At 52.5% G+C, this 17499-nt stretch overlaps 1 protein-coding gene across 1 annotated transcript; it reads right to left on the bottom strand.

Moving 5' to 3' along the window:
* Positions 1-223: 223 nt before the first annotated feature.
* Positions 224-10793, bottom strand: HAAO (3-hydroxyanthranilate 3,4-dioxygenase). The gene is made up of 10 exons (XM_069495370.1): positions 10583-10793; positions 7527-7605; positions 6412-6495; positions 5959-6065; positions 3572-3661; positions 3227-3270; positions 2798-2943; positions 1021-1089; positions 761-843; positions 224-657 (listed from the first exon to the last, which is right to left on the bottom strand). Exons 1-10 carry the CDS (start codon positions 10660-10662, stop codon positions 579-581), a joined length of 861 nt encoding a protein of 286 aa, XP_069351471.1. The 5' UTR covers positions 10663-10793; the 3' UTR covers positions 224-578.
* Between the last annotated feature and the right edge of the window lie 6706 nt (positions 10794-17499).

Below are 17499 nucleotides of genomic sequence, written 5' to 3'. Positions count from 1 at the left end.
ACAGAGATATCAGCTGCACTCCTGGGACCAGACACAGGTGCATGTGTGGATCGTGTCACACACAGTGATGGATGCCCGTCCACAGGCAGAACACCCGATAACAGACTCTCCAACACATCCATGGTCACCTGGGGCCCGACACCCCAGACACACAACACAGTCACAGGGGGACACCCAAGGTCAGCCATCGATGACAGCCTGTGTGTGTGCAGACCCACAGGTGTTCGTTCTGCAGGAAGCCTTTATTGAGGGCCTTTTCATGGAGATAAGTGCTGCACTGAGCCCGTGGGGACAGAGGGATGGAGCAGCAGCTGTGCCACAGGGAGCAGGCAGGACCTGCAGGGTGGTGGGCCGAGGCTGTTAGAGGAGAAGGGAGCTGCTGGTCCCCCACTGCCTGGCATCCTGGCTGATAACAGCGGGAGGATGGATGACAGTGATGTCCAGGTCCTGGCGTGGGGGACCCTGAGGGGCTCAGCAGCAGCACAGAGAGGCAGCGGGGGCGAGGAGAGTGATTTGGCAGGCGTGGTGCTCAGGGTGGGGCTCAGGCACACCCGTGGCTGCTTCAGGCCCACAGCAAGTCACCCCAGGGGCTTCTTGCAGGCAGGGTCCTGGGTCACAGACAGGGCCACAGAGCCTTGTGCTCGCTCCCAGGCATAGCTGTGGAGACACAGATGAGCAGGGGTCAGACCAGGCAGGCCCTGAGGATCTCAGGGAAAGGAGGGCAGTCCCACGTTGGGGAAAGTCCTCCCCATGTACTCACGAGGTCCCAGCTGGCACCAGGAGGCTGTCATCAGGGTTCAGGCTCAGGCGCTGTCCCTCCATCGTCACCACCGAGGAGCCCTCCTGGGAAAGAGGAGGGGAGGATCAAATGGGTGCTGTTGGGCCTCAGCACCTGTCTGAATGTCCCCGAGCCTTCCTTGGCAAGGAGGCCCTGAGAGCAGGTCCCACGATGGGAGCCCAAGGCCCAGGAGCAGTCTGATCTTGGGGGTTGGACCACCCTGTACCAGGGGCCCCACTTGCCAGCTGCCACAGCCACACGTCCACATCCTGTCTCGAGACTTTGCTGATGCCTTGTCCATGGGCGATCACCTGGTGGGAGGTGACACGGAAATTTCTGGCGCTTCTTGCCCCACGTGGGAGACAGTCTTGAACCCAGTCCCCAGATGACAGGCCTGCATGGGGCAGGGGCGGGGCTCGTGACAGCCCATCACCATGTGCCAAGCAGAGACCAGGCGTGGAGAGGAAGGCTGCCTGGGCCGCAGGCCATGGCGACAGGTGCTGCCCCCGTTACTCGGGATGGCTCACGCCTGGATTTCCCATGCACGTGCACCTTTTGTCCTTCTGACGTGTGCTCACGTGAAGCCGTGCCCACCAGAGCACACTAGGGACACAGTCAGGTCAGCTTCCTACAGGTGCCCTCCTCCTCTGTGAGATGTGACAAGTCTGGACTCAGGAGGAGGAGGGATGAGGAGAGCAAGGCTGAGGCTTCTCTGACATGCGTCAGCCGGAAGCCTTCAGCTACTGTGTGGGCCGCGCTCCTGCTGGCCCAGAGTGGACTCGGTGGATGCTCCTCGGTGTAAACTGAAGCAGGTAGGAGCAGGAGTATGCAGGGGACGGGATGCAGGGCCCTAAGGGTGGCTCAGTCTGAGTGACACTGCGTGTTGGCACGGGAGGGGCTTCAATGTGCACCCGCTCTCACCGTCCTAGGTAAGTCAGGACATCTCTGGTACCCAAGGGCAGTGGGCCAGGCCTCTAAGGGAGGCCTGTACCATGAACATCCCTCCAGGGGGTGACTAATTCAGACAGCACCAGATGTGCCAGCGGCAGACTGTGAAGCACAAATGAACACGAGCTTCCCCCACCCTCGCCCTCCTCATCCTGTCCCCACGCTCGGTACAGAGTGGGCTTTCTGAAACACCACTCCGGCCTCGTCACTCCACTGCTTCAACACTTGGTGGAGCCCTGTGGTCTCTAGGACAGGTCCTCCCACCTTGCCCCGCCCAGCAGGCCCACCAGGGCCTGGCCCTGCTGCTCTGCAACCACACTTGTGCCCGCACAGCCCTGCACTGGCTCTTGCCAACCTCAGCTGCTCTCAGTGCCAGGCTGTTTGGAGCCTCTGTGCCTTTGTTGTGCTTCTCCCTCACCTAGAATGCTCTCTCCACCCCCCTTCCTTTCTTTCTTTTGCAAACTCCTACACTAGCTTTAAAATGCAACTTGCACATCACCTTCCCCAGGAAGCCTTCCTTGACTTCCCTTTCAGCCCAAGTTCCTCCTTTATCTTCCTATAGCTTCCTGTAGCTTTTCTCTCAAATAATATATCACACAATTGTGGCAACTGTTGATTAACTTGTCCATCTCCTTGAACAGGCCATACATACGTTCTCTGAGGCAGTGACCCTATCCTACTCTCCCACCAAAGCCTGAAACATAACAGGCACGCCACCCATGCTGAATGACAAGCATGGTTTGGATCTCTCTCTGCACCTCTCCACCCAAACCTCACTCCCAAACAACTCTCTCCCTTCTGGGCTTCTAAGGCTGGGACAGGCCAGAGGCTCGGGAATTCCTAGCAGGGGGAAACTACAGACTCTCAGGCAGCTGTCAGATGGGGCAACCTCCCACTCTGAAAGCAAAGGAAGATTGCTTGGGACCACGTGGCCTCCACAGACAGCCACTCAGAGCAAAGCCATCATTCTCTGAGTCAGGGAGGAAACAGGAAGGCCTATGCTCGTGTGTATGCATGTCCATTTCCCAGGGCTGCTCGGGGGATGCCCTGCGTGGCCCAGGGCTGCATTACCTTGGTCTCATAGGTGTCCCCAAACAGGCTGAGGGGTGTGCCCGCCTGCAGCTCCCTGCGGTGACCATCCAGCCAGGCCTCCAGGGACATGGGCTCCATGACGGATCGTGTGCTCAGAGGGAACGGTGGCTCCTTGAGCAGCTGGTCTGTGCCCACAGCACGGCTATGGTCAGTGACCTCTGGGCCCAGCCCACCCAGCCCCGGTGGGCCCACTTCCCAAGAGCCCCAGCTCTCAATTGCTGGAATAGGCTCTGGACCCAGCTCAGTGACCAAGCAGCCATGTGGGGGTACAATTTGGTGCCATCTTCTCAGGATCTTGAGTACTGAGTGGAGTATTCAAAAACAGACTCCCTGGTACCCTGGGCCAAGACCCATCCTACTCTGGGGAAGGAGGGAGGGAGGGAGAAAGGTACTTCCTAGGGACCTCACCAGGGTTAGGCTTTCCTGTTCTACACTGCTCAGAGTTGAAGAACCTGCAGGGACAAGAAGGCAGGAGAGGAGTGGTGAGCATTCCCGCTTGAGTGGGCAGTGAGACACACACATGTACACACACCACACTCACACTCGTGAGGTCCTCATGCAACTTGTACATCTGCCGTCCTTTTCCTCCCAGCCCCGTGGAGCGGCCCCTCCCCCCTCCCCAGTGGGCTCTCCAGTCCTGGCCCCCTCCCTGCCCCCACCCCGGGCACTGGGAGGGGGGGACTTTCTCCCAGGCCAGCAGGTGCTGGTGTGGAGTCCCGGGACAGCAAGGGCAGGGGCTGGGCTGGGGCTCACTCCTGGATGATGGGGGCCAACTGCGTGCCGAGGTCCTTGCAGTAGAACCACTTCTCAAACAGGACGTCCGTGGTGTCCCCCATGTAGTACCTGCCAGAGCAGAGGACAAGCAAGCCTGCTCCCCATCTGGGTGGCTTCAGGGCAAGCTCACTCAGGCCTGGCCCTGCAGAGCTGGGCTGCCTGCTTCACCCGTTAACACAGCCTAGTGGTCAGTGCTTGATCATTTGCACGTGGCTCTTCCAGAAGCAGATGGGCGCCCCCAAAGTGGGAGAGCTATTACCCACAACATTCGCATAGCTCTTCCTGGCTCCCCAGACTAAACCATTTACAAAGCAGACAGAATGCTGTGTCCCAGGTCCCTGTGGGTGCCGCACATGGCAGGTGCCAGGAACATCTGTTAACTGAATGCCTGATTCCAGGCCCAGGCTAGCTCTGCCTGCTCTTTAACTCCTGCTGAAAAGGAGAAGCGGTCCTGCTAACGGGAGAAGGCTTGCAAACACAGTGCACCTGCCCACCGGGCAGCCTGAATTCTAGCCTGGGATGGAGCCGGCCACCGGAAACCTTCATAACTGGACTGCAATGCCCTCTGGGAACTGCCTTCAGAGTGGTATTTTAATGTTGAGTCCCTGGCTTTTATTAAAGGTCAAAAGCAGCCAGATGAAATCCGTTATTGAATTTGCTGTAAAATGTTATTGAGGACGCCATCCTCGCCATCAAAGACTCCCTATATAAAGCCCCTTGTGAGAAATTTCTTTTAGAATTTAAAGCCAGGTATCTGCCCTTATAATAGACTATTATGCAGCAGATTGTTATACAGCCATTGTGTTTTCTGAAAAGATATAACAGTATGAAAAATACTCATGAATTTAAATAAAAGAAGTAAAACTCGGCCGGGCGCGGTGGCTCACGCCTGTAATCCTAGCACTCTGGGAGGCCGAGGTGGGTGGATTGTTTGAGCTCAGGAGTTCGAGACCAGCCTGAGCAAGAGCGAGACCCCATCTCTACAAAAAATAGAAAGAAATTATATGGACAGCTAAAAATATATAGAAAAAATTAGCCGGGCATGGTGGTGCATGCCTGTAGTCCCAGCTACTCGGGAGGCTGAAACAGGAGGATCGCTTGAGCCCAGGAGTTTGAGGTTGCTGTGAGCTAGGCTGACGCCACGGCACTCACTCTAGCCTGGGCAACAGAGTGAGACTCTGTCTAAAAAAAAAAAAAAAAAAAAGTAAAACTCAAGCCTATGCAGTCAATAAGACTCAACGTTAAAGTATGGGTATACACAGAAAAAAGACAAGATGGAAGTTTAGGTGCTTTGTTCGGTTTAATTGGTGGCATGACAATATTTTTGTTTTCCCTTTTTTTATTATTTTCTTTCCTTGAGATATAATTCACATACCATAAAATTTATCCTTTTAGTGTCAAGTAATTTTAACTTAGTTCACTTTGTATTCCTCTACTTTTCCAGATTTTGAGGGTGGACGTATATGACTTTGGTAATTAGAAAAAAGGAGGCATTTTTAAAATAACTATTATAACAAAAGATGTGGGCCCAAGTATCCTGATCCCAGTAACTTCATGAGAAACTTAAATATTCTTAGTTAAAAAATACAGGAAGCAGTTTAGCTTTTGGAAAAAAATCTCTGTTCCTCTGAGCTACAGGCTGCTTCCTCCTTTCAGAGAATAATAATCACGTAACTTACCAGAACCAAATGGGACCACAGCTATAGAATCAGTGTCTACAGCAGGGCCTGTGTTCTTCCCCTCCTCGGTGTTGACTCACACTCCTCTCTAAGTATACGCCGTCCCGGCCCTAATTCCATATTTCTCTACAACGTCAGGCCTAGCAAGTTAAGCTCTAGCAAATTTAACTTCCCTGTGCCCAGTTTCTTCATCTGTAAAGCAGAGATGGTAACAGTACCTTCCCCATAGGGTAGCTGGGAGGATTAAATGGATAAATACACACAAAGCCCGGAGCCGAGTGCCTGGCACACAGCAGCTGCTATCCGACGTTAGTGCCTGTCGTGGACTGAGCTGGGGCAGAGAAGCCGAGGGAGGCACTGGGCAAGACTCTAAACCGGGGAGAAGCAGCAGTGTTCCACTTGCACCGGGGAAGGTGGATCCGACTTTGGCGCCCCTCCACCTTACTTGCCACGTCCCACCTGTCCCAGCAGACCTCGGGCAGAGAGCACAGGTGATTCCAGCCAGGTCATCAGGCTGAGTGGGCTCCCAGGGGGTCCCAGAGAACAGAACCCATGCACCCTGCCCCTGCCCATCGCCCAGCAAATACAGGATCTCCATCGCCTCCCTCCCGCCCTCTCTGTGGCCCTCTCTAGGGTCCTTCCTGCTGCACTTCTGAGCTGCACCCCACTGCTGCAGGGCGCATTTACCTGAGCCCATCCAACTCCGTTTCCCGCCGCCTCCGCTCAATCACCAGCCCCACGGTGTTGGCAAACCTCTGTGGTGAGTGGGGCACCCCGGCAGGCAGGAGGAATATCTGCAGTGGTGGAGACAACGGGCCTGGCAGGGCTGCGACCCCTCCCGGAGACCTCAGCACCCAGCATCCTGTGCATCCCCCGCAGACCCATGGGGCCCTGCTTGTCCACCCTGGGCCCTCCTCTTTGCCCAGCTCCACGCCAAGAAACCAGAAGGGATGTCGGGCTGTGCTGAGGACGGGGAAGCCTAGAGGAGGACGTGCCCAAGGATGGGCAGGTGCACGTCGGGCAGGAAGGCAGGAAAAGGCAGGGAGGACAAGACCTCAGCCGGGGCCAGCCCCAGTGCACAGGGTCGGTTCCAGCTGTGGCAGCCTTTCACCTGCCCACACCCCTGGGGTCCAGCCTCACCTCTCCCTGCCGAATGACCACATCCCGGTGTTTCCCTCGCTCCAGGACTCGGAGAACCATGTTCCCCTCCAGCTGGTAAAACACCTGTGGGACAGTGAAGCAGCTCAGACCTTTCCTACTCCCTCTTCCAGGTCCTTGGCCACTGCCCAGGCCTGAGTTCTACCCAGGGAACCTCAGAAACTTCCTAAAGGCTCCGGAGTTTATGAACAGCTCCGACACTCCGGTCCCGAGGCCCCTGGGGCTGGAGGCTGCTGATCCAGCTGGACTCTGGACCTCGAACCCCCCAGAATGAGAGCCCCCCCAAGATGATGGGGGCCCACCTACTGATCCTCTTCCACCAGAGAGTCTGTTCGTGTCTCTCCTTAGGGGCCCACCTTTCTCTTTTAATTTTACTTTTGTTCGTTTATTTTGGGGGGTAGTAGAGAAAACAGTTCAAAACTAAAGGTACAAAAGGGTACTCAGTGCAAATCTCCCCCCCTCCCCGCCCCCGCCTCCCCTACAGCCCCCAGCAACTCCTGTGTCTCGCAGCCTCCAGTCAAGGAGGGGCCAAACCCCACCCTCCCTCAGCCCCAGGCCCTCACCCAAGCCCACCACTCAGCCACTTGCTGGTCCCCTGCTCACCCCTCTCCCTTTCTCCCCACCCCCCCGCCAGCCCAGCCCACCCCATTTTGTGATCCTGGAAAACAGGAGAAGAAACTGCCCAGAGAAACTGGCTCTGGGGACCAGGGGGGAGTGGAGTCCCCTCAATACTTGAGTCTCATTTTGGAGACTCATCATGTATGTCAGGTTTAGGGGAGGGGACCAGAGCATGGACAGCCCCTGTATCTGCGAGGGGACTCCAATTAGAGCCTCTCTCACCCGCAGGTGCTGGGCTATTTCCTGGGGCTCCCCAGCGGGGTTGCTGGCTCAGACTCCTTCCAGAAGGCTCTAAGGTGTCACTGCGCATGCACGAACTCCAAGGCAGCCACGCTGCCCTGGGATTTCAGCTGTGCCCCCTCCACCCACCATGTGTCTACCCCAACCCAGTCCATAATCTCTGGCCTGTGTAGGAGAAGTGCCCCTCCCTGGGGACCCCTCCCTGGGGACCCCTCCCCGGGGGCAGTCTGCAAGCCCACCTCTTCACCCTCCTCGATGTGGTAGTCCTTCCTGGTGTTGGGGCCCCCGACGAACATGATTTTGAGCTGCTCCTGGTGCCTGTAATGGACGAGGGGGAGAAGTCCTGAGCTGTGTCCTGGGAGTGAGAGGAGAGGGGTGGGGGGGGAAGGGGAGGTGCTGAGTACACCAGGGAGAAGAAGAAGGGCCGTGTCTGCATCGCTGTCCCTGTTTCCCCTACTCTCACCCAGCACATGCCCAGGTGCATCAAAGTGTCTCTGTGTCTGGGAGTGTGCGTGCGTGTGTGTGTGTGTGTAGGTCCCTCTTTGTGTGTCCCCTGCATCCTCTGACCCAACAGCCAGCATCCCTGGGCTGTGCTCAAGGTCTCTAATCACAGGAGGTGCTGGGGCTGGGGGCTAGACCGTTGGTACACACGGGCCACGGCAGCGCAGAGGCTGCCTGTGTTGATGACGACGGTGTGGGATGGCAGGGGAGGGGCTGTGGGGGGGTCTGAGCCCCCAAACCTAGAATGGTAAGTCCTTGCTGAGTGTCCTCTCCTGTGGGTTGTTTTTCAGCCCAGGGTAGGGGAATGGGGACAGGAGGGAAGACACAATCTCTTTCCTTTTCTTTCCCTTCTGGGAATGAGCAAGAAATAACATCCGTCATGCCCCAATGTTTGGAAAGATGGATGAGATTACGGGGCAGGAGGAGGGTGTCATGGGGCAGTTCTGAGCTTAAAGACTTATTTATTTTTTATTTTTGTAGAGATGGAGGTCTCCTTACGTTGCCCAGGCTGGCCCAGAACTCCTGGGCTCAAGTGATGCTCCCGCCTCAGCCTCCGGAGTAGCCGGAGTCACAGGCACACACATCACACCGGCTTATGAGCCTGAATGAGTTAGCGTGGCATAGCGCTTCGGGGAGTGGGGAAAAGCTGTGGGGTACCTGGCCGGAGAGGCAGGGCGCAGACTGGATGCCCTGGGGGCCCTGGTGGTGTGGGGTGGTCTTGGGGAGTGATGGTGAGAAGGCTGGATTAGGAGGGGGACCACCAAGGAGTTCGGTCTTGGCCTGAGGAGGGATGCCAGGGAACCTCGAAAGTCTTTTTTTTTTTTTTTTAATCAACTTCACTGAGATATAATTCAGGTACACATGGAAAACTCTGGAACAAGTTCTCTCAAGAACTATTTCAAGCAACCAGTCAGAATGCATAAGCCAGATGTCACTCTTCTGCCCAAGACCAGCAGCTTCTCATCTCACTGAGGGGGGAGGGTGGGGAATGGGCTGAACTCTGTCCCCCCTTCCCAAATTCATATGTTGAAGTTGTAACTCCCAGTACTGTAGAATGTGACTTGACTTGGAAACAGGGGCCTTGAGACGTAATTAGCTGAGTTAGAACGAGGTTATCCTGGAGTAGAGCAGGCCCCTAATCCACTGTGACGGGTGTTCTTTTATGAAGGGGAAATGTGGACCCAGACACAGACCCAGGGAGAGGGTGACGTGGAGATTGGCATGATCAGCGGAAGCCATGGAACACCAGTGACACCAGAAGCTGGGGGATAGGCCTGGGGCACAGTCCCCTGCAGAGCCCTAGCAAACAGATACCAGGCACAAAGCCAGAGTCCTTTCTCTGACCTGAGGTCTGCCAGTCTGCCTGCCTTGGCCTCCACTCCTTGTTTGTTGATATTTACTGGCTGCCTCCTTCCACCACAATGTCAGCCACACAAGGGAAGGGGCTTTTGTTAGCTTGTTTCCTGTTGTACCCTCAGTGTCTGGAACAGCCTGGCATGTAGTAGGTGCTCAGTGAACATCTGTTAAATGAATAAAGGAGGGGCCTGTGCTTGTGGAGGGCTGGGTGGCAGGTCTGGAGGCAGGGCAGCCAGTACTGCCCCCGCTGGAGGTGAGGAGGGTGGAACCAGAGCAGTGGCCGTGGACTAGAAAGGAGCAGATGGACGTGAGACACCATCAGGGGCAGAAATTGGCAGACTGAGAATGAGACTGCAGACAGGGACAAAGTGGAGAAAGGAGGCAAAAGATGGTAAAGCTTTGAGTTGGAGGCGACAGCAGTGGTAGAAGAGCTCTTGGGGGACATGCTGACTGTTAGCCGTGGCAGTATTGCACAGTGCCCAGGAGCACGCGTGGACTTTGGAGTCAAACTGTTCCATGGGCTTGAGTCTGGAGCCTGTCCAGCACTAGCTCGGTGGCCCTGGGCAAGTTGCTGACTATTCTAACATCCCGCTGCACGGGGCTACTGAGAATTACAGGTGGTAATGCAAGAACACTTGGCGCAGTTTGGGCCTGAGAAAGTGTTAGTGATTTCAGCTGTCTGGTTTGAGGTGCCACCCCACTGGAGATGTCCTGTGGACACAGCAAATATGAGGAATGTGAGCCTGGATCTGGGGACCACATGAGGCCCAGCCATGGAGCTGAGGGAAGGGGAGAGAGGTGACGGGGCCATGGGGAAGGCCTGAGGGTCTGCCCGAGAAAGATGGCAACTGGACAGGCCAGCCCTGTTGGACGCTACCGGTAGAGGTGGCCTAGGGAGGGCTGGGCGTGGGTGTGTGTGCTGCCTGCCCACAAAGAGGGGTCCCCAGAAGAGCAATAAATCAAGATCCTCCCAAAGAAGCTGGTCCTCTGACTTCACTTTTCCCTGCAGCTTCCTGGATGGGGTTGGGGTGTACCATTTGGCTGTCCCCAGACCTGGGTTCCACAGCAATTCTGGGGCATTGAAAACCACCCTCCCCAAATTTCTGCGTTTTCCCAAAGTGCACGGAGCCACTTGGGGTTGGAGAGAAGTTTCTCGGCCCTGAAGGGAGGGGCGCGTCCTGCCATCTCATCTCTCCCACAGCCTCAGCGCCACCTCAGCCTTCCTCAGAAGGCACAGCCACTAGAGTCACCAGAAAGGGGAACAGACCCAGAGTGGTGGAACCGGAACAGCCTGTCCTCGCCTTCCCCTGAAGACACCATGAGAATCACAGCCGCCCTTCTGCAGGCTTCTGGGTCAAGGAGCTGGGCGCTGGAGTGTCAGGACGCAGATGGAGGAGGAGAGGACAGCGGGGGAGGGTACGGGGTGCCTGGGACTCACATGAGCTTGTTGCAGACCGGGGGCAGGAAGGAGGCCCGGTTCTCCTCCACCCACGTCCGCACGGCCACGGGGCGCTGCATGGCGCCCAGGAAAGCGTCTTCTGCCTTTTTGGCGCTGTCCTCCCGCCGGGAGGCCAGAGAGCCGGGCTCCGCCCAGCCGCCTCCAGGCCGTCTCGTGAATCCGCAGCCCTGGGTTCAAAAGTTGGAGCAATCCCACACGACCCCGCGGTGGCTGGCGCGGGGCCCCGCGGTTCCGCCTCTCGTCGACTTTGGCTTGAGCGCGCCGCCCCGCGCCCTCGCCCTCGCGCCGCCCCGCACACCCGCTCCGGAGGTGGGAGCAGGACGCGGGATCCAGGTCACTTGCCCCCAGGGGAACCCAGGGAGGCCCCCCAAAATACGTGAGCGCCTGAGTACATGGTGCTGACACTGGATTTAAGCCTCAGTTTTCTTATCTGGAAAATGGGGATGACAGCACAGCCACTCAGAGCTGCCGTGCGCATGGATCGAAAAGATGTCCAGCGGCCGCCACAGGCCCTGATTAGTGTCAGTACCCTCTGCTTTCACGAGGACAGAGGTCAGGGCAGAGTCCCCAGATGTGCTGAGTGCCGCGGGAGGGGGAAGCAGTTGCAGGCGCAGTGCTGCGGGAGCCCCCCGCGCAGAACGGGGACGGAGGGGCTCCTCCCACGGGAGGCACTGTACTCAGCACCAGCGTCGCAGTGGACACCGAAGAGGTGTCTGGCACTGTTTTGAGCTCTTTACGCGTCTTAGGAATTTACTCAGCTTGCATACTGTTATATGAGGAATTTTACAGATGCAGACAAGCGCCCTCAGTGTCCCCGCCCTCATAAATCTCGGAGGAGGGGGCGGAGGGGGCAGACAAACCTGCGTTTAATGATTACAGCCCCGCGTAAGGGGCTCTAGCACGGTTATCCTTGGAGGCCGAGGGGGTGGAGGCTGTATGAAGTGGGAGGAACCCGCTTGGTGGGGAGGCGGGGAGGCAATCTGACACCTCCTCTTCCTCTTTCTTCAGGACTCAGAATTCTTAGGAAAATTGGAGGAAGGTGGAGTGGGAGGTGGGAGGTGGGGGAGAAGGAAAATGGCTCAGGCCTCTGACACCAGAATCCAGGTTGAAGAGTTTAAGAAATTCTAACCTCCTCCAACTCTTCCCTTCCAGCCCACCGGCCGCCTCCCTGCTACCTGGCTGGGCTGGTTTTCTCAGCATTTCAGACTTGCAGACTCCCCTGGTGCAAATCAAAGTCAAAACCCAGACAGATGCCAAACAGGATTCCCACCCAGCTCAGCTGGGATCCTCCTGTTTCCTCCCCCGCACCACCTTTTCTCTTCTTTCTCTCTCTCTTTTTTCTTTTGATTTATTTATTTACAACATGTTAACTGAGCATTTTTCCCTAAAATATTGTTTAGCACCTGAATAACTCACACCACCTTCTTTATTTTTCTCAAAGACGAGTAATCAGAGGAGACGTAAACAATGACACATGAAACACCAAGGATCTATGATGTGTTAGGTTTGCTTTGGATGTTTGTTAAATGGAGGGATGGATGGGTGGGTGGATGAAGGCATGAATGAATTCACACTCAAAGGAAAAAAAAAAATGATTCCAGCCCAACAGAGGTTCTGTTACATAGTACAAAGGAAAAATGATAGTTACCCTGTATTTGAATTGAGGTAGTCAAATAACACGAATAACTGAGGCCACAAGTAGAATTTTTAGCGTCTGAATTATCCAGATTAAACCTATACATAGGCTAAACTACTGCTGTGTAATCACTATCAAATATGCCCTCTGATTTGTGCTGTGTAGATAAAACACCACATCTCGTCTACTCAGTTGGCAAGACTAGCTTGGGTGTTGGGCACCATTTGGCTCCAATGTTCAGAAAATGAACGGTTCCCATTTGATCTGAGTGTTCTGGCTTTGTTGAGTCTGAGCCATCTGGAATCCGTCTGGACGGTGACCCTGGGGCCCGTCTAGTTTCTGGAGTTTACCCTCAGGAGCCACCTTTCTCGTCTGCACTCAGGAGCTCATTTACACCACAGAATCAGACGTAAACTGCATATACCCTGCCATCCAAGCTCATCAATGCCTGTCCTGCTTGCTGCTGGCTTGCTCTGGCCTCCCCCGATGGCGTTGGCACCTCCAGGTCACTGAGACCAGTGGATGCTTCTAGGGTTTGCTGAACCTGGCTGGTGAAATCTACCTTATCCTTTAATTCTTCAATACCTCAACTAGTTGCTCCAGCCGATCCCTTTCCCAGCCCACCTTGGTCTGTCTTTGTCTGTCTCTGTCTCCCTGTCCCTCTCACTTTCCCACCCTTTCATATAATTCAGCAGATATTTAAGAACAAATAGCTTTATATGAATAACAGAGCCAGATCATGAAAACTGTACTAGTTAATTGGAAATCTAGGTTCTGGCCCTGCTAACTCTTTAACTTGAGTTATTTACAAGTCTGTTTAAATTTTTCTAGAAATACGTTGGTTTGTTTTTTGTTTGGCTACCATTTTGTTTTGTTTTTCATTTCTAATTTTATTGCATTGTGGCAAGAGAAGATGGTCTGTGTTGCATTATTTTTGGGTGGGGAGATGTGTTAAGTTTTTTTGTGTGTGTGGTTTAGCTTATGGTCAGTTTTTGTGAATGTATATTCTCTGCTTAGAATGTAGTTCTAAATATTTCTATTAGATCATGCTATTGTTTACTCCAATAGTCTTGATCCTTATTTTTTTAACTGGTTAATATTTTGTTTTCTAAGAAAGGCATGTTCAAGTCTAATGCTGTAATTTGTTTGGTCAATTTCTCCTTACATTTTAACAGATTTTGCTTTACATATTTTGAATCTATGTTGTTAGGTGAAAACATGCTCATAATTATTTTATTTTCTTGGTGTAGTGTTTCTTTTACCACTGAGAAATTTTTCCTCTTAGTTTCTTTTCACCTTGACTTCAATTTTGTCTCATATTAATATTGCTACACCTGCTTCGTGTGTTAGTATTTGCCAGGTATGTTAAATTGATCAAGTAGATGCCACAATAACTCCTTCCCTGCCCGAATCTATAGTTCTTGCAGTGTGACTTTGTCACTCTTTCATTAAGAGATGAAGTCCATTTCCCCATCTGTTGAATCATGGCTGGCATTGTGACTTGCTTTGAATACGGAAAGCAGCAAAACTGATGTGGGACATCTGAGTCTAGTCCTCGCCAGGTTTTGCAGCTGCTGATCTCATCACCTGGAACGATGCTGCCACCATGTGCAGAAGCCCGGGCTAGCGGCCTTGAGGACAAGAGACCACGTGGAAAGAAAGACTGGCTGACAGCCAGCGCCAGCTGTGTAAGACCACCTTAGACGACTGCAGCTGTGTGAGTGACCCCGGGGAGACCAGTGGAAGACCTGCCCAGTGGTCCTGGTTGTTATTTTAAGCCATTAAATTTTGGGGATGGTTTGTTACACTGCCATAGATAACTGAGATACCAGGTGCATATATTCCCATAACCTCTGTGTCATTTTGTTTTAGATATACCTCTTATGAATGACATATAGCTGGAGTTTGTTAAAAAATCCAATCTGATAGCCTATGATATCTAATATGTGGATTCAACCCTTCCCATATTTATTTAATTATTGACACTTAAATAAATTTGTACTTATTCCTGACATCTTATTTTGGGTATTCTAATCACCATGCTGTGTTTCCTATAGCTGCTATAAGAAATTACCACAAATTTAGTGGCTTAAAATAATACAAATTTATTATCTTACAGTTCTGGAGGTGAGAAGTCTGCATGGGTCTTATAGGCTGAAATCAAGGTGTTTTCAGAGCTGCATTATTTCTGGGGGCTCTAGGAAAGAATCTGTTTCCTTGCCTTTTCTATCTTCCAGAAGCCGCCTGCATTCCTTGGCTCGGGTGCTTGCCTTCTTCGTTAGGACACATGATCTCACCCTCTGCGTTTGTTGTCACATTTCCTCTCTGACCCTCCAGCCTCCCTCTTTCCCTTAGGAGAATCCTTGTGACACTTTGCACCCACCAATGCAGGCATAATCCCTTCGTGTCACACTCCTTGGTTTAATCCCGTCTGCAGAATTCTCCTTTACTATGTAAGGTAACATAGTCACGATTCCGGGGATTAGGACACGGAGATTTTTGGCAGCGATGGATTGAGGGGGTATTATTCTGTTTACCACACATCCTTTCTCTTTGTCTCTTCTTTTTTTTTTCTCTTTCCTAATCTGTCAAAATGCTCATGGCTGCAAGTAACAGAGACCCCAGTTAAACCATGGTTTACCAACAGAAAGTTTAAAGGCTCACGTAGCTGGGTACCCAGAGGTGGAGCCTGTGACTCAGTGGTGACATCACGGACCCTGGCTCTTTCCAGTGCTCCAGTCCACCCCCCAGCACCAGCTTCATCCCAAGGCTGGTTCCCTGAGTGGTCAGGGCATGGTCACCAGGAGCCATTGAGGCTGAAGCTTCCTTATCCTCACCTGCTGAGGAAGAAAGGTGATTACCCACAGCTCTCCCTTTGGACCAGGGTTTCTCACCGTCAGCACTGTTGACAGGGCTGGGTGACTCTTTGCTGTGGGGCTGTCCTGTGCATTGTGCGATGTCTAGCAGCATCCCTGGCTTCTTTCTGCTAGAAGCCAGTGGCTTCTTCATCACACCCAGGTGAGAATCAGGTGTGTTTATTGGCCACAAAGAGGCTCACATGCTCATACCGGAACCAATCACTGGGGCAAGGGGAGTGGGATACTTTCTTTGTCTTAGTCAAATTTGGGTTTATAGTATACTTGAAGCTGGAGGTGGAATCAGCTTCCCCTAAAGTCTATGGCCATGTCGGGGAGGGGTGAGAAGCTCAAACAAAACCCTGGCTTATGACTGGGAGGTGAAAAATACTGCTTGGTGGGAGGCCAAGGCAGGCGGATTGCTCAAGGTTAGGAGTTCGAGACCAGCCCAAGCAAGAGTGAGATTCCATGTCTACTAAAAATAGAAAAAATTAGCTGGGCATGGTGGCATGCACCTGTAGTTCCAGCTACTCAGGAGGCTGAGGCAGGAGGATGGCTTGAGCCCAGGAGTTGGAGGTTGCAGTGAGCTGTGATGATGCCGCTGCACTCTAACTCGAATGAGACTCAGTCTCAAAAAAAAAATACTGCTTGGGAGTGTCCACCACATATGGCTTTTGATTAGGTTTTCTTTGATCCATTTCACCTTTAATTTCTATACCTAGATGTCAAGTGGTTATTCTTTAAATAAATGCATATATTTCAACTTGTAGATTTCTGATAATATATATTGCTAATCAGCATTTATACACACCCTTGAACAAGGCAAGAACAAGGGAGTCTGAGAAAACTTTAACTTCCTTCCAGAATTCCCTAGTGGCAACTTCCATGCTGTAACATATAGATTAGTGCTTAAAATTTTTATACAAGAATATTTAGATGTCCCAATATGGGTTTCTAATATATTAGCTAACTGTCAGTTCTTATATCCCATTACTTTTTCCTGGATTCATTCTTTGCGTGTGTGTATGTGTGTGTGTGTATCTTCAGATCTGGGAGATTCTTGGCTATTTTTAAAAAAACATTGTTTCTTGTCTGTTATTTCTATTATTAACTTCTGGAATTCTTACAATGAATATTTGAATTTTGGGGCGTTATCTCCATGTCATTTAACTTTTCTTTCTTTTCCCCATCTCCCTTTGTTCTGCATTCTGGAAATGTTCTTATGCCTAATCTTCCAGTTTACTGTTTTTTCTATTTAATTGATACATTCTACTATTCAGCTCATCCACTGAGTTTTACATTTCAATGGTTTATATTCATATTTACAAAGTCTCTAATTGGTTCCCTCCTGCAACTGGCTGTCTTTATCTCACAGATATAATATACTCCTTTATATCTTCAAGGAAAGTATTTAATTTAAAATGTGGCCTTTATATTAGTGAAGGTAATACTAGCTGCTGTAGCAAGTAAAAAAAAAAAAAAAAAAAAAAAAAAACACCCCAAACTCAGTGTGGTTCAACCCAATGGAAGTTCCCTTCTCATTATAAGGGTGCGTGGGGAGGCAGCACGGTCCCCACAGCCATTTAGGGACCTGGTTTGACAGAAGCTGACAGAGGAGCTTGTCTCCTTCATCATGCATCTTCCAGGATTGCCCTGGATGCTGGCAGGCAGCTGGCCGAAGGGGCACACGGGGAGCGGAGGTACTTGCAGGCCAGGCCTGGCCGGAGTGGTGTGCACCATCTGTTCACGTTCCACGGTGAACCTGGTCTCACGGTGGCACCTCACTTCAAGGGAGTCTGGGAAAGTCCTCGCTGTGTTCCCAGGAGGGAAGCAAGGCAGACTTGGTGAACAACTGCCAGCTTCTGCCACAACGTACTGTTCTGGTTGGTCTGTTAATTCTTCCAGGTATACGTCTTTCTCCTCTGGTCTTTTTTTTTTTTTTCCCTTTATTTTTCAGCCACAGAAGTTGTAAGAAGATCTGGTCTCTTTCTGATGGTATTGGCTTTTCTCAAATTGTCTAGTGATCCTCATGCAAAGTCATCTTTATGGTGGACGATCTCAGGTGGACTGTTGGCTGTCTCTGTGTGCATGGCCTGCTTGGAGGATGAGGCCAGAGTTGCTCTCCATGCTATTTTCAGAGGGGCTGGGGACAGGCAAGACCTGCCACCAGGTAGGGCATCTCAGCACCTAGTCTTCTGGGCTTGGGCACTCAGGTTTCTCCTGGGTGGGCCCAGCCACCCCAGGGACTGCCCTGTCTCTGCTGTAAGCTCCCACATTCTTGGCTCCCTCCCGCCTGGTCTAGACAACCTATCACAGTCGCCCGGGCCCTGGTGGGGGGTATGTGGGGTCAACGCTCCTGCTTCAGTGCCCCAGCTAGTTATCCTAGCGGTCGTCCCTGCATTCAC

Source organism: Eulemur rufifrons, chromosome 19 (genome assembly GCF_041146395.1).
Source record: "Eulemur rufifrons isolate Redbay chromosome 19, OSU_ERuf_1, whole genome shotgun sequence".
Classification (NCBI taxonomy): Eukaryota; Metazoa; Chordata; class Mammalia; order Primates; family Lemuridae; genus Eulemur; species Eulemur rufifrons.
The sequence above is the reverse complement of the archived record's forward strand: the minus strand, read 5'-3'. Positions and strand labels throughout refer to the sequence as shown.